General features: G+C 44.5%; 3 protein-coding genes across 4 annotated transcripts; 1 reads left to right on the top strand and 2 right to left on the bottom strand.

The window, feature by feature from the left end:
- Nucleotides 1-70: 70 nt before the first annotated feature.
- akap17a (A kinase (PRKA) anchor protein 17A) lies at nt 71-5,973 on the bottom strand. The gene is made up of 7 exons (XM_086123979.1): nt 5,809-5,973; nt 4,392-4,740; nt 4,058-4,276; nt 3,594-3,806; nt 2,798-2,946; nt 2,465-2,705; nt 71-2,195 (listed from the first exon to the last, which is right to left on the bottom strand). The coding sequence occupies exons 2-7, from the start codon at nt 4,716-4,718 to the stop codon at nt 1,374-1,376; spliced, it is 1,971 nt and encodes a 656-aa protein (XP_085980105.1). The 5' UTR covers nt 4,719-4,740; nt 5,809-5,973; the 3' UTR covers nt 71-1,373.
- Nucleotides 5,974-7,103: 1,130 nt separating this feature from the next.
- Nucleotides 7,104-12,345, bottom strand: sowahca (sosondowah ankyrin repeat domain family Ca). Its single transcript, XM_086124482.1, has 4 exons — nt 11,864-12,345; nt 10,448-10,806; nt 9,935-10,324; nt 7,104-8,900 (listed from the first exon to the last, which is right to left on the bottom strand). The coding sequence occupies exons 1-4, from the start codon at nt 12,216-12,218 to the stop codon at nt 8,436-8,438; spliced, it is 1,569 nt and encodes a 522-aa protein (XP_085980608.1). The 5' UTR covers nt 12,219-12,345; the 3' UTR covers nt 7,104-8,435.
- A 514-nt stretch (nt 12,346-12,859) lies between these two features.
- On the top strand, nt 12,860-20,524 carry septin10 (septin 10). Of its 2 annotated transcripts, XM_086124143.1 has the most exons (10): nt 12,860-13,004; nt 13,725-13,839; nt 14,287-14,482; nt 14,554-14,740; nt 16,916-17,077; nt 17,166-17,262; nt 18,261-18,429; nt 18,509-18,641; nt 18,858-19,036; nt 19,491-20,524. In XM_086124143.1, exons 1-10 carry the CDS (start codon nt 12,975-12,977, stop codon nt 19,504-19,506), a joined length of 1,284 nt encoding a protein of 427 aa, XP_085980269.1. In that variant the 5' UTR covers nt 12,860-12,974; the 3' UTR covers nt 19,507-20,524. The 2 variants fall into 2 exon arrangements, with proteins under 2 accessions (XP_085980269.1, XP_085980270.1); XM_086124144.1 differs by lacking the exon at nt 19,491-20,524 and having other exon boundaries at nt 18,858-19,040.
- The last annotated feature ends 628 nt before the right edge of the window (nt 20,525-21,152 follow it).

Below are 21,152 nucleotides of genomic sequence, written 5' to 3' on the forward strand. Positions count from 1 at the left end.
AACCGGGTACATTCCTTTCAGTTAACCTGAATGCAAGGTAAACGCAAAATCATAGCAGGATGAACGAACATACAAAGCCTAGAAGTTTTATTTACTTTGTCGTGAACATCCTCCTGGCTGCACATACTCTTGATTTGACAAATCCAAAACTCTAAGCCAGTGACAGAGAGTATCTTGAGTCCCTTGCAATTTTATCAAGAGCCACCATGTCAAGAGTTCTAACATTCCTCTTGTTCTGGAAACTGGGCTGCATGCTTAATCAGCTTCAGAATTTAGTCACTCTTTCTTCTAAGCTTTCATCTCGCAAGTCGGTCACACTAAAAGAACACGAACGCTTTCATACAATCAGAAAATCTTATTTAAAAAAAAAAAAAAAGAAGAAATGCCTTTAGGGAAATAAAGATGTGTTCCAACCATTTTCAGGAAGCATTCCGTTGGTTGTAAATCCTGAGTTTTCTCAGGCTGCTTCAAGACAAACTTAAAAAAAAACATTTGAGGCAGCTGAGAACTGTTTTCAAGTGGTCAGTAGTTCACGTTTGTGGTGGTTCGCTTCTTCCAGCAAGACATCAGTTGCAGCAGAAGTGGTCACAGAGTGTATGAGGGGCTAACCGAAACACAGTTCAGTTCTCCAAGTGCATTCCTATGAGTCAAGTAGTTGCTGTTTAATTTTTTTTTCATGTTACTAATGCACAAATACTGTTAGACGAGTGAAACAATTCTTCTCTTTCTCTCTGAAACTTGAAAAAGCTATTTAAGAACTTCATCTGATGTTTTTAGTCTGCTTGATTTGTTGGATTGATTGTCCATGACCTCATTCACTGCCAGGCGTTTTAGAGAATTTTGGCAATTTCAAGACCCACAAGAAACTATGTTCAGTGTTTATATCGACACCAAATCTACCAAAATAAAGAACAGAGACTCTCCTTTCACCAGTAAAAGTGGTAAAAGAAATGGTAGGTTGCACAAAACGCAGCCACTTGTCCCAATGGACGCAAACGGTGCTGATCTTGTATTGAGAACGGGGCATCACTGCCATCTACTGGTGGAGATGCATCAGGTAAGTTGTTTGCATGTTTGAAATTTACAGTAGAGCAACATCAGATGCTCCCCCACCTATCCCCTTTGAAAAAAAAAAGTAATAGAAAGGTGTACTCCTCAGTGGCAGTGAATGAGATAATGTTGTTTCACGATGAAGCCAATGCAATGTCAAGTGAGTGTGGAATGGATGGCTAACAATGTACAAGTACACTTGAGTTGATGTTAGTGCGAAAAACAATGCTCGCGCTGTTTGCGTGTCTTTGAAATATGCTCTTCATTTGATTTCCAAAAGTCAAAATGAAGAACTTGGCTGCAACGTGTCAAGAGGAGCGTGTTCATCTTCTGGAGTGACTCCTGTCTTGACTGTAGCTGCGCCGCCTGTATCCTCGGTCGTGGCGACATCTGTCCCGGCTGATGCTCCTGGAGTCGTCTCTGCTGTGTCGACGGTGACTGTGCCTGCGGCTCCTTCCCCTGCTGTAGCTCCTCCCTCCGCTGCTCCTGCTCCTGTCCCGGCTGGAGCTTGTGCTTCTGCTCCAGTGGCTGTGGCTGTGCCTCCTCTTGCGGCGCGGGCTGTTGCTCCTCCTGGAGGTCCTGCGGTGGCTGCTGGTCCTGCTCCTGCTCCTTCTCCTCCTGCTGGTGCTGGAATGGTGCCTCCTGGAGCTGCGGTCACGCTCCTTGCTGTACTGGCTCTTCGTCTCCTCTTTCCTCCTCTCCTCCTTCGTCTTCTTCACATCCTCAGCCACCTTGCTCACCTTTGTCCCTCTGCCTTTTCCTGACATTTCGGAAGGTGTGGAGACTGGTTTCTCTTTGCCCTCTGCTGCCTTCAATCCGTTTACCTGACCCAGGGCCAGCAGAGATGCATCTTCCCTGCCAGGATCTGGGGCCTCTTTGCTCCCTCCGGAGTTCACCTGCTCCTTCTCGCCGCTGTTCTTCAGCATGTTGGAGAGCAGCTTCTCCCTCAGTTCCTTCTCCCGCCGTTGGAGGTCCAAGGCCCGTTCCTTCTCCAGCTCCACCTTGAGGAGCTCCTCCTGCTGCTTGCGCCGGCACGCCTCCTGCTGCTCGTGACGGACCCGCTCCTCCTCCTGCCGAGCCTTCTCCCGCTTTTCGTGCTCCTCGCGTTCAGCGCGTTCCTTCTCCTGCTGCTGCTGCTTGACCGCCTTGGATGGAAGAGAAGTCTTGTATGGAACTAAGACAGACTGGTTGCTACCCAGGCTTCTACAATAAGTGTGACTATGGCTCTGTACCCCTCCAACCTTGGAAAATAACTGGACTGGTGGTCCATCAGTTTGCATTTATAGGAACATGTATGAACATTTTATGTTTAGGATACCCTAAATATCACAGGTACCATAGGTATTCAAACCCGATGAATGGAAACTTATGACCCACCCTGTAGATCATGTGAGGTGGCGGCATGCAAAGGTACCTTGGCTCTGGCCAGCAGCTCAGCGATGAGGCGGATTGATTCCAGGTTGCGCTGGGCCAATAGAAGCCTCCTTTCCTCCATGGCGATCTTCATCTGAAGCTTCTTCTGCTCCTCCTCCTGCTGCTTCCTCATCCTCTTCATGTTCCTCCTCTCTTCTCTCTCCTGCAGCTTCTGCTCACGCTTGCGCTGCTTCTCCTCCTTCTTTCGCTCCCGCTCCTCTTCTTCCTGCTCCTTCTGTTTCCTACAAAAGAGCCCGTTTGGGCTGGGTCAATATCGGCTGGAATAGTATCACACCTTCTCATCGGGTTAACTTTGCGGGGGGTGGGTTCCTACCGCTCCTGCTCTTTACGTCGCTCTTCTTCTTCTTTCTCCCGCCGCTTCTGTTCCTCTCGCTGCTTCTCCAACTCCTGCAGCTTGAGCCTCTCCAGGTTTCGCTTCTTCACAGCTGACTCACCGAGATGCTTTGTGGTGTCAAACGTCACCTGGAGAGAATACAGAAACCAAATCTGGATTTGAACAACTTTAAATTAGTTTATTGTTGTCCACACGACAAAAAAAACAGATGATCAGTTATATCTATTTTTTTATACTGGGAGGCTTAAGCACGATCATTTATCAAAACTTCAGCAATTGATCGTGATAAACTGATCTGTACCAAAACAAATACAAAATGGTCGAAATGGTAATGGAAACAATTTATTATATTTGGTAATAATAACCACATTCTACTTATATAGCACTTTTCACAAACTCCAAGCAAAAGGAAATGGATTGTGTTTGGCCTCTTAGTAAACAAATGTAACTCGAGCTTTTCTCTAAGTACAGATTTGTGCAGCAGACGTTTCATACTCATTTAAATTAGCCTCCCTCCCGACACGACATGAGCCGCTTTGATTCTCATTACATTAAAAGGTCTTAAAGGAGCCCGGTGACTGAGCTGAAACAAGCTCAACCGTGTCTCACACTTGTTGCCTCCCACACGGCTCACTTATGACGTCTAAATTACTTGCAGAATTAAAATGAATCGTGTTTAATAGGGGCAAGTTGGTCAATCAGTTCATGATCAGGAATAAAAGGAGCGGTGTGCCGGCTTATGTGGCGTCGAGCAGGAGAGTGGCGTTAACTGTACCTTGATGTTGCAGGCCACTGCCTTTCCATCATCTCCTTTCAGCATCAACTTCATGCCGCGCATCGTGTCCATGGCCTTGGTGAAGCCGCAGTATTCGTGATACTGCACATAAGCCTCAAAGTTCAGATGGCCCCCGAAACTGAAAGTATTAAAGTTTTTGTCCAGCATCTCCTCCCGATACGGATCCAGCATCGGGATGTCCACGTTGCGCACCTGAATCAACAAATAGCGTTTATTTGTTTCCATCATCAGAAGCAATGAAAATATATTTTGTGTTCGAATATGTTCAAAACAATCCTTCAACGGTGGCGTGCTTCTGTTGCTTTATAACTCAAGCAAGAGTAGGGTGGGTTTTTTTCTCTGAAAAGTAGTGCTTTTGCATAGAAGCCACGAAATAACATTTCTTACCGTCACAGGTTCACGCGGCTGAAATAAAAATTCAGACAGTACTGAAACAGGTGTACCTTGCCAAAGGCCTCAAAGACAGCGATGAGAGCCTCCTCACACGGACGATCGGGAAAACCGCTTTGTTTCTGACTGAACCAGCGGCACGGCAGACCTTCCAGGTGAATCGTGTCCGGTCGCTCACCCGGAAGAGTTTCGTTCATGTCTTTGGCATCTCGAAAGAACGAGTCCCAGTCGTGCCTTGTTGGGAAGTCCACTTTGTTCTCCACGGCACGAACCTGGGAGGAAAAAAAAAAGTCTGAATCTTTCAAGCTGTTTCCATATTAATTTTAGCTCAGTAAAAGCATTTATCAGTTGTACTCATCCAAACAAAGTGTCCTTTTTGAGCCTTACTTTCAGTACATCAGTAAATCCACTAAGTTTGATGCTCTTCCCATCCAGGCGACTCAACAGACTCTTAACAACCGTTTTGTTCTCCACTTCTCCCTCAAAACGAATGAAGTCCATAGTGCTCTTGGAGACCCGCAGGGCTGAGAACTGGTCGGGCACCACCATGGCCTTTACTCTCTCCATTACCTCCCAGTTGGAGATGCTCTTTCCCGGCAGCTTGAGCTGTGGAAGCGTCACGCTGATGGTCATTTTGGCGATGGGCTTCAAATACATGTTGTACTCGGCAGAGAGGCACACCGCCTCTGTGGTGTCATGGACGATGGTGGTCATTGTGACAGACAGCACTTGAAACCTGGTGGAGGTTTGAGAAGACTGTTATGATTAGAAATAACTGAATAGTGTTAAGAATCCGGGATACAGTGTTTTTCTTAGGCTATGCGTTATTCAGTGAACGAGCCACCAAGACGACTTACAATCCTGTTTTGGAAGGAAAAATAAAACTTTACATTGTAAATGATGAATGAGTGGTGATAGTAGCTAAGCACATGTTTTGGGTGATTTCAGATTTTCTCTGCATGCACAAGCTGTGCCAGAAAACTTCCATGATTGGTGTGACAAAATCTATATTTTTCATCCAAATGAAAAGTAATGATGTGAAAATGATGTGAAAGTCTGAAAACCTGAGAAGCGTTTGCACAGACCGCACACGTAGCATTAGCAGGTTAGCCACTACTAGCCATGCAGCCACTGGACCAAAGCAGTAATCATTCAGGTCATCGTTTGATCCCACACATTTGCAAGTAGCAATGTAGTTAACAACGATAAAGGATCAAAAGTTGAAAATTACAGTGTTTTAGTACTTTGACCTAGATGACACCCTTGATCTTGGGGAACGAGGCAGAGAAAAATAAGAACACATCATGATGTTCTTCTCAGTCAGGAACTATCAGATGCTCATTGTAGTGTGAGCAGCCTTGAGTTTTCTTGACATAAATTTTGTCTCTTCTCGTGCACTGAACAAAGCAATCACTGCAGGATCTCTCTGTACTATGCTGGTCGGTCGTTTGGCCCACAAAGAGGGGGAAATCTTATGGTTTGAATTATGTGTTGTTGTTTTTTGTCACACCTTGTATACTGTACTAATTTTCATGCGGTTACCAGGAAGCCATCTAACTTCGACAGGCGTGCATTCAAGGTCTTGATAAGGAGTTAGATTTTAGTAAACCGCCGTGCCACATTTGACATCGAATGAATAATGTTTTAATGTCAGAAATGTTACGGACAATATTATATTGAATTATGAGAGAAATATTTCAATCCGGCGGTACTAGCGGCTTACGCTGCCTACTGCGAGGCATCCAGTACATGTTGGTTACAGGCTACCCGTGTTAGCATGGATAGTTCCTTGACTCGCACTTACCTTAAAACCCCGCGCGTGTAATATAAACGAAGCTCTTAAAACTTCTCTTATAACAAAAAAATCAAACCGTCGCACATCTGGCAACTTCGCGATAAAAGACAATAAAATGATTTTGAGGACAGCCAACGAGTCGCGGTATCAAATGGACACAAGAGAAGCCACTTCCGCATCATACCAACTTTGACCTGAGAGAGGACCAACAAGTATCGCGCAACACCTCCGCTTGTTTAGAACAGCGACACTACGTGGAGATTTGTCAGTATTACAAATTATTACGATGAATATTAAAATAAAAACACAAAAAATAAATTAAATTAGACTGGCATTGATGTTATCATATTATTATTGTAAAATACAAAAACACATTAAATTATTATTACATAATTATGATTAGTATTATCCTTCCATTATCTGATAGGCTTGTGGAGGCTGTATTGCCCTTATGATTGATTGGTTCTAGGCTAGCCTCCAGTGGATGAAAAAAAAAAAATTCTCATTACTTGCGACCAAAAATTTTAAAAAAATAATAAAAGAAATAAAAAAAATCACATCGCAACTTTCCACAGAATTATGACCGCTTACACAATCTTAATTGTTTTGTTTGTAATTTGCAGTTGTGTCGAATTGTAGTCCATTACTGGAGGGCTGGAGGTACAATTCTCTCTAGTTGCATGTTGGGCTCCATCAATGTAACTCACAGGATATGGCTTTTGGGGACTGAATGTGAGCTAGATTGAATATGGATTAGTCGAATGTGAGCACCAATGGCACCCATTCCCTGAATGGGTGGCAGGGAAATTTACATAACAGGCATTACTCCCTTCGCTGTGCATGTAGGTCAGTAGCTGCAGTCAGAGAGCCGCTCTCTCGCTCTCTCACCCAAATAAGCAGTCATACAAAAGCGGCCTGAAACAACTATAAACCCAGGGCGAGACTTAAGCAATGCCGTGATCTTGTAAATTAATTTAGACTAGATGATGCAAGAGAATATAGCACGTCAAAACACCAAAAGAGTGCCGTGTGAGGCAACACAGTAAAACAGACTCAACATGATGAGTTTGCATATTCAAAGCCCCGGAGAGCATGACACATGCATATTAAATGCGGTGAACAGGTGCGCAACGATGCTCATACAATACTGAAAGCGGTGTTAAGCAGCTGCGGCTATGGTGCAATTACTGGACATCAGATCATCAAATTTTCAGCATCACCAGCTGGTAGCAGACTGGTGTCAGGAGGGAGTGTGTTAACTCATCTTGTGGCTTGGGCTCATTATTAAACATGAGGCAATCCGATACTAAATATTGCTTTATTTCACATAAAAGGTTCGGACAAATGGGAACAATCAACTTGGCTATTACTCAATGGTAACTTCACAGTATTTATGTAAACAGTGTTACCCACACTTCATGCAGGTGAAAAAATTATGTCATAGTACGCTTGTAGTACCGATTTTTGCTTTACTCTACAACATGAGGTCAGATGTACAAAATACAAAATGGAGGCGATCGTGTGATATAAATGCAATCGGCTCATTTTAAGAAAGGGTCATGTTCACGAAACAAGGACTTCAACAAATCATACCGTACATTCTAATCTAAATTCACGTTGAACAAACACCGAACTATTACACTTGTACATGTGAAGCTACGCCAGCTTAAAAACAAATGCATTCCAGAGTGTTGAATGTGACTGTTCTTGTTTGATTGCATATTTACCAATGTGTGCTATGCGGGTTGTCTAGGTCCCTGAACTCATCGTGTCATGTTCACTGACATTTATTCAGCAAATCTCAAAAGAGGCACAGCATGAAATAAGTGGCCAAATCTGTCACCATTTCCAAATACGCTTGGAATGAATATACTTCACCTTGAAGCAAAAACAGCACGATGATAAGCAGATTCGAGAAGAAAAAAAAAAGCATTGCCTCCACATGCAACTGATTAATGTCCTTCGGTTATTGGAACAAGCCAAAGCCCACACACCCCTCACCAGTGTAAAACAACACCCAATTTTGTGAAAAGCAAACGGAAACATGATCCGGTTTATAAATGTTAAGTGCTGTGACTATTAAAACAGCAGAGGTCATGTTTGTAGTTTCAGCAAGTTTCTTGTGTGTTTACAGTATTGAAAGTGACAAGTGCAAATAGAACAGATGTACCAGAGTGTGGATGTAGAACAATTGTCAATCCGGGAATTAAAAAAAAAAAAAAAAAACTGGAAAAACTCCTACTTTTTGTAGCTATATTGTGCAACACAAATAACATTTTTGATGAGTGATCTTCCACCAATGTGAAATTACAAACTTCCCTTCCCTCCTTCCCATGAAGAAAAACAAAAACATTCAAGGATGCAATCATTGTCCGTCTGAAATAAATTAGATAACGTGTAGCAAAAAATAAAATGTTAGCAGAAAAATAAAAATTTTAAAATGCTACTTAAATAAATTAGTCCCTCCGTGAAGGATTGAGAAAAAAAAGGAACACAAATCAACTTCAGTTGTTGGAAAAATGCGTGTTTTGTGGCTTTAAAACTTTAAAAAGGCTCGTCCGTAAAATCCACAATTCCAGTTCTAAAACTCCTTTCACGAAACTCTTAATAAATATTATAGCTGCTTTCGAGCGGCCTCATCCAAACAGGTTGGAAAGCGGCCGTGTTCGCTGCGGCGTGCTGGGAAGCTCGTCTCCTCTCCCCACTTCCCCCGTGTCCCTAAAGGAGGCGCTATGTATAATCTGCGCCCTGTGTCGCCCTCGATGTAGCCGAGCGTTCAGCCTGCTCAGAGACGACTTCCGGAACATGCCCCCCTTGGTCTTCCCATTCCCGAGCGCCTCATCGGAGGCTCCCGCTGACTGGTTGAGGAGGCGCAGCGGGTTCAGGTTTCCCTGGAGCACTTTGGGGAACCTCCAGCCGCGTTGGCCTCCGCCGCTGACGTTCGCGTGTTCGTTGTCGGACTCAGCCCTCGGCGAGGTGACTAGTCCTTGGTCCCGCAGGTTTGCAGGCAGCGGCGCGGGGAGGTACTGGAGGGCTCGTCGGCCGCTGTAATCCCTCACATCAGGGTCCGCCTCCCAGTCGGAAAGCAGCACACGCATCACCTGACCATCCAGAAGGACAACGAGCATGCACTTAAAATGCTTCTTCTTGGCCGATTAATCAACATGTTTCCCAAGGCGGAAACAGATTTCAAATTCTGGAACCTATCCTCAGCTAGTTGCAGTTTTTCTTTCCCCCGCGGGCTAAAGCAATACAAGTGTTGCTTTGGTGCTATCTTGGAGCCAAGCAGCTATGTTGAAGTGAGCTGAGGAGGTTTTTTTTTTTTTGCGCTACCTTGTTGGGAGGTCAAACAGTAGACCATATTTATTGGGATGATTTTATCTGATTAAATTTAAACCGCACTCCACAAAACGGTTTCAATGTTGGAACAGTCGTTATCATGTCTGGCTCACAGTTCTGAGATTTTGGGGTTTGAGTATCAGCCTTCTCACCACGCTTGCAAGGATTTTGTGCTCCAGACACTCCTGCCTACTCCCACATTCCAAAAATCATACTTTTGAGCTTCATGGAAGACTTCTAACTCATTTAGTACCAGCCAATTCTAGACCAAGTCTGAAAAGACGTTTAAAAACGTCTTTGGGAGTGAATGAGTTAAACTCACCCATTGGTGCGAATGTGAGCGTGAATGCTTGTTTTTGTCTAGACGTGAATTTGTGGTTGACTGGCGACCAAGCCAGAGGGTCACCCACCTCTTAACCCAAAGCAGCTGGGATCGGCTCCAGCTCATCTGCAATCCTAATGAGGACAAGCGCTATAGAGACGCTTGCTCTTTGGCATTCCTTGGCCATGAATAAATAGTTACCAGTTGTGTGTACTATGATTCCCCCCCCCCCCCCCCACCCCCCACCCCTAGCTAATGCCATTCAATATTTCATTTGTTTTAATTTTGGTTTCATTGTTCTGAGCTGGTGTAATGTCATGTTACATCACAGCACAGCACTTCGGTCCCCACAGTTGTTTTTAAAATGCGCCCTCAAAATAAATTTGGATGAGACAGAAACTGGATGGGTTGATTTTCTGCAGACATTCACACGACTGTATGCTGCTTAAATCCCATGACCGGGCCGCATCTTACCTGAGTGTGTCCATGCATGGCTGCCAGGTGTAGCGGTGTATACCCAGCGCCGGACTTTACGTTGACGTTCACGGCCACGCTGTTGTCCTTAGCAAACTTCAGCAACTGGGAGAGCAGCTCGGCTTTGCCCTGCTTGGCGGCCCAGTGGAGGCACGTGAAGCCGGTGACAAAGTCTTTCTTGGCTACCAGGCCGGCCTCCACGGCCAGGAGGGGCTGCAGGCTCTCCCACAGGCCGTCCGAGGAGCACAGCATCCATTCGTGCTCCATCGGGTCAAGGGTCACAGACGGGCAGTCCTCGTCGGTGACGGAGGAGAGGAGAGACGCCGAATCGCCGTCGCTTCTCATCGAGTCTCGAAGGCGCGGACCTCGATGAATGAGAGACCGCCGGACCTGTGGAGGGAGGAAGACGAGGGTTAAAGAGGGCATAAACACAAACAACCATTCACCCTCATATTGTCACCGCCAATTTTTTTTTCCGTTAAAACTAAAATGCATGTCCAATTTTAGGCTCACCTGAGGAGAACAATTCATCATCAGCTCGATGAAGTTCCTGCGGCTCCCTTTGGGTGTGTTCACATCAAGACTGTGTTCCAGGCCTTCAATGGTGCTGTCCTCAGACAGGCAGCTTGTCAGCAACGCCCGCTGGGACCCTTTGGAAACCCTGCGGGCCCCTCGGACTACCTGGCTTTGGGAGATGGCGGGGTGGTCCAGTTCCGGCACCCCGATCACCGGAGCCGACTCGCGCCGTCTCCTCTCCCTTAGCTTGACCTCCCCACTTCCCACAGAAGCGGGAGCGGTGTCGATCTTGTCGGACTGGGTGGGGTCCGGCTGCTTGACATCATCCATATCGCACGAAGGTGGACTAGAAGCACCTATGAGAATATAGAAATAAGTTTTTTGTCAAGTCAACTACGACTGAAACCCGCATACGCGTTTTTGGAATGTGGCTGGGAGCCATTGCAAGAACAAGAACGTGCAAACTCCACACGGCCCCGATTCAAACCCCCCACCTGAGAATAATGTGGCATAGGTGGTTAACAGTCACTATGCTGTCTGGCCCATATTCCAAAAATAAAATTGCACACAGAGTGCATGGGAACACCACACAAGTGGATTTGAGCCACACACACACACACACACACACACACACACACACACACACACACACACACACACACACACACACACACACACACACACACACACACACAGAAGATATTAGAAAAGGGTTGTCATGTCACACTAAAACATTTTGTTCAATGTACAAGATATCTGATACACTGAAAATTATTTACTCAGTCTCTGAATGTCACCCAAGCAAGAAAGCAGATATTTAGACGGTTTTTATTTGCTATATTTAACTGCTTAACATATCTTGACATGCACAGGGTTGTTGTTTTTTTTTGCTTCTGTATCCCTCAAATGTCCTGTATAAGGACAGAGGAAAAAGTCTGAACAACTCCCAAGAGTCTTGTTCCAGGCACAGTTTTGCTGACCGTACCTTGCTTCGTCTTGGCTTTTCAAAACGATGCGTCGCTAATGTGTACTTGGGTTCACAAGACCAATTCCCATTTTATATAGAAAAGCAAGGAAAACCAAATATTCACCTTGATCGTTGGCCTTAAGATGTACATTTTTAGACGTCAGGAGGACAGCACAGAAACAAACAAACGGTACAGCTAAACAATGTTTGCATGAAACTTCATATTGCCTCCTTTCAAGGGTTGAAAAGTAGCACCAGATGGGCTGCGCAGAGTGAACCATACCTGCACGATATTATCTAAAACAGACACTTTAATAGCTACTGAACATTAATGTATACGTCTACAAATACTTATTTACACGCAAAAAAGAAATGCAATAGGTCAAGTGACAGGTTGGAAGTAGACCAAAGCCAAGAGGATGCCAGTTAGTTCGATTAACACTCACCTGTTCGCTGTTTGTTGTCAGGGTTGCCGCTGACGAGATTGTTGTCGTTTGCTGTTTCGCGGACGTCGCCGTTGAACTCGGTTGCGTGCTCGTGGCCGTCCCCGTCCACGCGCGTCACAGAGCGCGCGCTACTAACCTCATTCAAACGCACATATTTCACGCCGCTTTCCACTTCCACGAAACCGAGCTTGTCCACGACGCGTTTCAAAGATTCCTCCTCCTTCAACGGGTCACTTGCGCCACCCCACGTCGTCGCGAAGTGATCGATCAGCTCCATCTGTTGGACTCGCCCTCCTCTCCCCATTAGGAACTCCTGTACGGCCTGAACCGTGCACGGGGACGCCATCATTTTCATTGTCCAATCTAATGAATTGTTTACATCACACCAAAACGTTTGGAAATTAGTCCGTTGTCGTTTCGCGGTGGTTGACAGCCGATGACAGCATCTCCACAGGGCCTCCTCCTTTCTTCCATCATGGGCTGATCAGTTTTAAGCCATGACCGATAGGGGACGCACATTGCCATTAATCTCTCTCGTCATCGTGTTACATTACCGTCCCCCACGTGAATTTGTCATTTAATATTTTGGAAAAATTGACTTTCTACTGTCGAACCGGAGGGAGTCAAATTTCCTATAACTTTCTTTTTTTGTCTTTTCATGCATCCAACAAGAAAGTAAAACAATATGTAAAACAAGTGTACGTTTGTTAGTCTGTATATTTGACAAATTCCCCACACTTTGGATGTATTGAATGCAACACGCTTTTGGACTGTACCAACTTGAAAAGAAAGGTGACTCGTGTAAAAATCGGTTTGATAAAGCAATATTTCGCGCATATTAATTTTCAAACTTTTTATTTTGTGAACAATTATGTTTTATAAATTGGAAACTTAAAGTTTACCTCTAGTTAGATCGCATTTTAAGTCGATTCGCAAAGACCATTTGAGACATAATCATCTCTTCTTTAATTTGGTCTAGTCTGGCCGTGGTGAGGCGGTCCCATTCAGGACTCTTTTTGGGGGGGGGGGAAGAAAAGAATTTGACTATTATTAAGTTTGATTGTACTGTGTCTGGTACTTTTGGGGAATTTCTACTTTCTATCGAAAAGACATGGCTTCTTCCGATGTTGCGCTGCAACCGGTTTGTATTGATCTCTTTGTTGTTCTCTGTAATAACAATCATAGTCGAGAAGGGAGTGTCTGACGCTACAATGAAGTTAGCTAGTCGTACAACTAGCGCAACTTCTCTCTTATGCAAATTAAGTAACGTTCCCTTTGAACACAACATGGTTTGTTCACAGAAATCAAATGCGTGTATCCACCTCGTGTAATTGTACGCGTTCATGCTAAATTTAACTTCTCAAGTGCTTTGCTCATCGACCTAGTAGAAACATCTATTACCGGAGGGGCGTTAGCTGTCTTGAAAGAAGCAATCACGTCACTCAACTGACTGCTGTGAAGTTTGGGAGACGTTGGCATTTATAATTGCACTCACCAGGAAATCTCAAAAGTGTTCTAACTCATTTATAACACGTACATGGGTTCATCTTCGTTCCCTAACAACAGCTATTCGATCAGAATATACACCACAGTGGCACCAAACTACACGTGGCTGTCATTACATTCTGCACTTTTGTATTAGTAACACACGTGTTACAATAGAGAATACGTGTACCTGCTGTGTTGTGTATTGGAAGCACTTGGACAATCACAGAATATTATGACACATGTTATGGATCCGAAAATATTTCCTTAATCTTTGTTGTGCATCTTTTTTCATTTTTGGAGTGTGCTATTGTGTTTTGGAATTTTGTGGAAGGTTGTGACAAAGCATATTTTGCGTGTGTATTGTTTTATTTAGGATAAGGGACTCCGGCCTCTCTCTCTGGCAGGCCACGTTGGTTTTGACAGCCTCCCAGACCAGTTGGTCAACAAGTCCACCGATCAGGGATTCTGCTTCAACATCCTCTGCATCGGTATGCTGCTTGACACTCGTACATAAAAAGAAAAAAACAAAAAACAAAACGAAACAATGATGTTTACCCAAATAATGTCACATTTGGAGGAAACTGTAATCCTATTCAACCATGGGCCTCTTCCACTGTCATCATCCCATTTTTCAGTCCAACTCCAGGGCTTAAGTAGAATTGTGAATTACTGTATTTCAACGAATGCAGTCATTGCATTCCCCAATTAATCACCGGGTTTGAATGAATAAATCCGCCATATCTTTAAAAGTTTCTGCTCTTGACTCTGGAGTTGAAAGAGAAATTTGTTTCTGTGTAATATGGAGCATTGCAGAAGAAAACAAAAATCAAAATGTTTTGACAATGGCCTGTGAAGAAAAACATGTTCAGGGGAAAAAGGAAAGTCATTCTATTACAGTTTATCTTATTTTGACGGTCTGTCTTCTCTGTCTTCAGGTGAAACTGGAATCGGCAAGTCCACCCTGATGGACACTCTGTTCAGCACCAACTTTGAAAACTTTGAGTCGTCTCACTTTGAGCCTGAGGTGCAGCTGCGGGCTCAAACCTACGACTTGCAGGAGAGTAATGTGCGACTGCGCCTCACCGTGGTTAACACGGTGGGATTCGGAGACCAAATGAACAAACAGGAGAGGTCAGAGCGAACTAACGAGCGAGCGTGTGATTTGCGACGTCACCGTTGACCATCGTCCGTCTGTCTTCCAGCTATCAGCCGGTGGTGGATTATATCGACAGGCAGTTTGAGAGTTACCTGCAGGAGGAACTCAAAATCAGGCGCTCCCTTTTCAACTACCACGACTCGCGGGTCCACGCCTGTCTGTATTTCATCTCCCCCTCGGGCCACTCCCTCAAGTCCCTGGACCTGGTCACCATGAAGAAACTGGACAGCAAGGTAAGAAGGTAGTCTGGTTTATATGGTTTGAAGGCTGACACTTTTCTCACGCATGTAGTAATTTGCAGGCGACAAGATAATGGCACTGAGCAAATAACTGGATTCTTGGGCTATCTTCAGCCCTTGGAGTGTCTCAAATAATCAATGCTGTTACTGGGTTAATGTTTATTAGCAAAATTAAGGGGTCAATGTACAAGGAGAGGGATTATTTTAGCAATTCTCTGCACAACAAGCTATTTTCATTGCAGCGTATTACTTATTATTTTTTGGTTTTTTTTTGTAAGTGTGAGCCACTGTGGTTGAAGTTAAATCTCTCGCCACCTCACAAATCGATTCTATTACAATTCAGAGGGCTCTGATGAATCGATAATGTATTCTTTTCTATGAATGTATATTTATTCTTACTGTGATTACCTACGGTTTTAAAAACTGCGCTTGCAGTGACCCAAATTTGTACGATGAGAATAAATTAAGTGTACTTCCATTACCTTTAATTGAAACAAAACGGAAGCAGCATTTGCTCATATTTTTTTTCCATCACTGTAGAAAGCCAAAGTAATATTTCAATTCTGCGTCTTGGCAAAATCATCTAAGACAGGGGTGTCAAACTCATTTCACATGGTGGGCCTTATACGGCCTCGGTAGATGTCAAGTGGGCCGGACCATTAAAATGAAACCATACTTTGCTATAAATAACCAAAACAATATGTCTTTCCTTTGTTTTGGTACAAAGAAGCACAAGAACATTAGAAAAATGTTGAAATTTAATGAACATATCTTTTACAAAACATTTCACGAAGCACCTTACATTTCCTTCGACAAATGTGCAATTTACTTTTATCATTGCAACTGATCCCACTGATTGTACAAACTTTAACAAGTAATTGGTATTGAAATATACAGTAATGCACTTTAAGATTAAACGAGATTTATGAAGAAAAGGATTTTTAAGCCATTTTCACATGCATAAAAAATCTAAATGTAATCCTGCCTACACCTTTCAAACTAAGGAGAGTGCTATTAAATGTGTAAATGTGAGAGTGCTATTGATAGCGTCTGCTGTCATGGGTCTGTTTCAGTGATGGACTGAGGCTGCTGTTGTCTTCTTCTCTGATCAAAACAGTATCTCTTAGCGGATACTCAATGACTTGCACCTTATTAAAAATATTAATTCTGTGTCTTTTATGCATTTTTTTCACTTTTAAATTATCCTGCGGGCCTGATTGAACCTCCTTGCGGGCCGGTTCCGGCCCGCGGGCCGTATGTTTGACACCACTGATCTAAGATAATGGCCTTGGTGATTCATTTTCAAGTGAATGTTTGAGTCAGGCTCCATCACGGTCTTAATCACACACATCCATTCACGCCAAGTGGTCAACACACTCATGAGTCTTGCATTTAAGGAAAACAAATCGACCCCCCCCCCCCCCCCCCCAAACCGTCATCAAATCATGAGGTGGCGAGAGAGGCCCACCCCATGACTGCGGAGGTGGTCACAAACTTTCCCATGCTCTCTTGTGTGTCACTGTCAGGAAGTGCCAGCAACAGAGGATTTGCATGTGAAAAGAGTCACACACACACACACACGAAAAAGCGCTGGAATGTGGCTACACAGGCACACGTACACACACTGGAGCTGTCCTTTTGTGTCACTGTACAGACAGATAGGCGGAGAGGGAAACATTTGTTGGTGAAGGGATAGTCAGCTACGCAGCTTGTTTTGTTTTGTGCGCTGCCAATAATTTTTTTTTCTTTTTTTGGGGGGTTGGGGGCGTCTGACACTGAAGCTCGAGCAGAAAAACATTCCTGTTTTTGACACACACTCACACGCGCACGCACGCGTGCACACAGACGGTCAGGAATGTGGGGTGGCTCGGACGGCAAAAGTGGGCTGCTGAGCCACAAATAACATCGGAACGTATCGTTGATGCGCTTGCCCTCTTGGTGATATTTTCTTTTAAGTTTCCTCTTATTGAGTCGGCCTCAAACATTCAAATATTTAACCTCGGTGCGACTTCGCCCCACAACATTGACGTCACAACTTTTCAACGTTGCAGAAGAAAACGTGAAAACATCGCACACTGTCGAGATGAAACGGCACGTTTAGCGTTGCGGTGTACCTACCGTGTGTTTAATCCTATGAAAATTCATCGGTGCTGTGATGTCACCGCGTAGGTGAACATCATCCCCGTCATCGCCAAAGCAGACACGATCAGTAAGAGCGAGCTGCACAAGTTCAAGATCAAAATCATGAGCGAGTTGGTGAGCAACGGCGTTCAGATCTACCAGTTCCCCCTGGACGACGAGGCCGTCGCCAAGGTCAACACGGCCATGAACGTAAGCGCCCGTCCGGACGGGCTCCTCCATCGGCCTCACGAGCTCCGCCGTCACTCTCTTTTATTTCTTTTTTGTGGCCCTTATGTAGGGCCATCTGCCTTTTGCCGTGGTGGGCAGCACGGAAGAAGTGGCCGTGGCCAACAAGATGGTGAAGGCTCGTCAGTACCCCTGGGGGGTCGTCCAAGGTAGGTTTGCTGGGCGACCACAATGCGAGTCACAACTGCACCGGGTGTCGTCGGTTCGCAAACATGTTACGTTTTCTACCTTCACCCCAAATAGTTGCCGTTCTACTTATGGATTCAAATATTGGCAGATTTAGTTTCCAACCTCTCCTCCGCTCTTCACTTTAAACCTCATATTTCCACTCTTTATTAGAACTCAGGCCAAAGCCCTGTCTAATATACTGAAGAATAAGAAAACCTTGTTTCGTCTCACAATGGAGACATTCCCAATTTACAGCAGCAAAGTTATGAAAGGAAGACAGTAGAAGAACAAAAACTCGAGGAGCTGCTGTCAAGACAGCCACTCTCGCGGCGCCATCTCAAAGTCAGAATAACGTAACAACAAAATAATACAGCACAACACATAAGACACAGACAGTCATTCAAATTAACCACTTTTCTGCATGCTCTTTGTTGGTTGAAGCAGTTATCGATGAAAAATAGCGCTTTGATCCCATGTCGGTATCAAGTAACTATGTTGATGTGACGGGAGGAGCTTCTTGTAGACAGGCAGTTGTCTACAAGAAGTAAAAAAAAAAAAAGTAGAGCCTTGCCACCATTTTGTGGCATCTGTCGAAAATTCATTCAGTACCAGCCAATTCTGGACCAAGTCTGAAAAGACGTTCAAAAACGTCTTTGGGAGTGAATGAGTTAGCTCTCTTGGGGGGGGGGGGGGGGGCTATTTGTCGAGCACTGTTCACTGAAGGACTTACTCCCTATTTGCTGTGGAGAGAGCCATGTCATTTCTTGGTTTGCAAACATCTATATTTAAAAAAAAAAAAGCTGTCATAATTGGTTGTTTTGTGCAATTCACTATTTTGGAATAATTAGCTGCGTCATAATAAGGGGGAAGAAGTGAAGTGTTAGCTGTATTTACAGACTGACATAAAAAAGATAGTGGCCCTCAATATGCGGACATTGTCTGCCCGCCATCCCATAATCCCCTCGCCGTGTCGCCGTAGTGGAAAACGAGAGCCACTGCGACTTTGTGAAGCTTCGGGAGATGCTGATCTGCGTCAACATGGAGGACCTGAGGGAGCAGACGCACACGCGTCACTACGAGCTGTACCGACGCTGCAAGCTGGAGGAGATGGGCTTCAAGGACACCGACCCGGAGTGCAAGCCCGTCAGGTGACCGCCGTCGCGGCCTGGGTCCGCGCGTGCCTAATAAAGCGGGCGCGTGTGGTAACGCCCGCGTGTGTGCGTGCAGTCTGCAGCAGACCTACGAAGCCAAGCGTCAGGAGTTCCTGGTGGAGCTGCAGAGGAGAGAGGACGAGATGAGGCAGATGTTTGTGCAGAGGGTCAAGGAGAAGGAGGCGGAGCTTAAGGATGCAGAGAGAGAGGTCAGGAGCTGCTGCCGTATGATCCATGAGTTGATTCTTCAGCTCATGTTTACAAACAGATCAGGATTTTTCAGTGAAGAAAAAAAATGTGAATTGATTTTGTTTCTAGGAAAAAAAGGGTACAAAAATGGTGTTTAAGTGAAACTATAATTCGTTGAAAACAGATTTCTCTTTGCTCCTCACATCCTCCCGGTTTCCCTTTTTTCCACGTTCCAGTTGCAAAGCCGCTTCGAGCAGCTGAAGCGCCTCCACGCCGAGGAGAAGTCGGCCCTGGAGGAGAAGCGGCGCCTCCTGGAGGAAGACCAGAGCTCCTTCGGCAAGAGGCGCGCCGCCGCTCAGCTGCTGCAGGCCCAAAGCCTCACCGCCAATGGCAAGAAGGACAAAGATCGCAAAAAGTAAGGAAGATGAGCTTTTTCAAAATCATTCTTTCTTAGGTTTCGTGCCCGTTCAAATTCCCCGCACTGCCACCAGATGGCGGCAAAAGCACTGCTTTGCGAAATGATGATTCGTGCTGAGCTGAAAAATTGGGAAACTCTTCTCGGGATTATCTCGCTGAGTGGCGAACAAACTGAGCAAAAGTTTTTGCAAAGACTTTTAACGTTCCCAAACAGTTGTTCTTGTATCCAAGAATTTCATACATGTTAAAAAAAATTGATGATGACAAGAACAACTGTTTGCATCCATTAAAACAGTTTCTGAAGTTTCTGAAACACTCGCGAGGCTTTCGGGGACCTCTTTTTTCTCAAATCTGCGGTTGTTCAAATGATTCAATTGTGATTGTGTTGATGAAACCCGCTTGCCGTCAAACCGATTCTCACCACGTTGCTGCATTCCCACCCCCAAAACCAGTTCTGGCTTCATGTGAAGAATTGAGGAATTGAACTCCAGTCCGACCAGCTACACCATTTCCCAAAAGTCTTTGTGGCCAGTCTCAAACACTAACCTGAAGCCTCCGACCATCATTATCATCATCATCATCATCATCACCAGCAGCAACACATATGTGTGTTTTCAGCGCCAAAGATAAGACAGTACGTTGTATGTGTACACTTTTTTTTTAATCTAATGTGTGGGGTTTTCTGTTTTCTTTTTTTGTATGTATTCTTTTATATCTCCATGATACACCTCCTTTTGTTGCTTTTTAGCTCTCCGTGGTTTCAGAGGCTCCCACGAACACGTTTGGGGTTAATAATGGACCGAACCTCGAATGGTTTTAATGGTACATTCATGTCTTTGATATTGTAAAATGCGCTCACCGGCGGAGTGGCTGCAGAGAACAAAGCGGCATTTGTACGACCTTTGTCATTCATCCTTAAAAACTCAGTCCTCATCATCCTTTGATCTGAACGTTATTATAAACCTGTCAATAGTGTTTCAGAAAGCAAATTTCGCCTCCATTAGTTTTAACTTTCAACTTCTCTGTGTTTACTCACGCATATTTACATCACTAGACTAGACAGAATGCGTCGTTTCGCTTGCTCCGCTCGTTTCTGCTGACACGCACTTGTTTCAATGTGCACAACAACGCTGAGTCATGGGGGGTGGGAAAAAGTGTGTGGGGCGGCAGGACGAAGAGGCAACAGTACTGTACTTTGATGCATTCGTGTCTGGGGACAAAGCTCCGTGACGCGCACCTTGTAGCATTTGAACACAACTCGGCGGTGCTGCTTTCTTATCGCGTGACACTTTACACTTACACTTGTGTTCCACATGTGTTACACGTGCCTTATGTGTGTCCAGCTTACTGTAGGAAAAAAAAAAACAACAGAAAAAAGAAATCACTCTGTTCTTGTACACGCAGTGAAACACACTAACGCCTGATGGAGGGAACCTTTTTGTGTTTGAACTACGCTCGTATTTATGAAATAAACAGTGTTACTCAGGAGGCTTGTTCCTTGATTGTTTTTTAATTTTTTTTCATTGAAATAGCTGTGCGGGAAAAACAACCACTAATAGAAATGACAAACTGGAATTAAAACCAAGGAAAAATGAAAATCCCAAGACAGCATCACCCCGCGTAAAAAGCAGAATTGCCGCGGATGACGTTCAGTCATCTTCCGCAAAAAAATAGCGTGAACCGAAACACAATCTTCTTTCTCTCAATCTTCTTCAGATAAATTTAGTCAAACAAAACTACGTGCCGCCATCTGGTGGCGGAAAGTGGAATGACACCCCAAAATAAAGAACATACAGTAATAAGCTAACAAAAAAAACAGATCTACTAATATACCGCGATACATTTTCATACAGAATTGTTTTATGCGAAACATTAAATGTTCAATTTTCCACGAGTGTGAATTGCCATCTGTCCGGTGATTGGCTGCAGACTAGAACATGTTGTACACCGCGAGCGTGGACACCAGGGCAAGCAGTAAAAAAAAAGAAAAAGTCATTTCAGACATGTTTGGACAGACACTGTGATGCAATTTGACAAGAAACATTGAACTAAAGGACAATCCAAGGTTGTCTCAGCTTTGCCTCATGAAACCACTTAAGACCGCCGCGCTTTGG

The sequence above is a fragment of the Hippocampus guttulatus genome, chromosome 11 (genome assembly GCF_054856545.1).
Source record: "Hippocampus guttulatus isolate MCC_2025c chromosome 11, RoL_Hgut_1.0, whole genome shotgun sequence".
Taxonomy (NCBI): Eukaryota; Metazoa; Chordata; class Actinopteri; order Syngnathiformes; family Syngnathidae; genus Hippocampus; species Hippocampus guttulatus.

Coding starts and splice junctions, on each gene's coding strand:
- akap17a (XM_086123979.1), bottom strand. CDS start 4,718: ATGACCACCATCGTCCATGACACCACAGAGGCGGTGTGCCTCTCTGCC. Junction 2,947..3,593: donor CAGTGGCCTGCAACATCAAG/GTACAGTTAACG, acceptor TATTCTCTCCAG/GTGACGTTTGACACCACAAA. Junction 2,196..2,464: donor AGCTGCTGGCCAGAGCCAAG/GTACCTTTGCAT, acceptor CTTCCATCCAAG/GCGGTCAAGCAGCAGCAGCA.
- sowahca (XM_086124482.1), bottom strand. CDS start 12,218: ATGAAAATGATGGCGTCCCCGTGCACGGTTCAGGCCGTACAGGAGTTC. Junction 10,807..11,863: donor TGACAACAAACAGCGAACAG/GTGAGTGTTAAT, acceptor ATATTCTCATAG/GTGCTTCTAGTCCACCTTCG. Junction 10,325..10,447: donor TGATGAATTGTTCTCCTCAG/GTGAGCCTAAAA, acceptor CTCCCTCCACAG/GTCCGGCGGTCTCTCATTCA.
- septin10 (XM_086124143.1), top strand. CDS start 12,975: ATGGCTTCTTCCGATGTTGCGCTGCAACCG. Junction 17,078..17,165: donor AGGTCAACACGGCCATGAAC/GTAAGCGCCCGT, acceptor GCCCTTATGTAG/GGCCATCTGCCTTTTGCCGT. Junction 18,430..18,508: donor CCGGAGTGCAAGCCCGTCAG/GTGACCGCCGTC, acceptor GTGTGCGTGCAG/TCTGCAGCAGACCTACGAAG.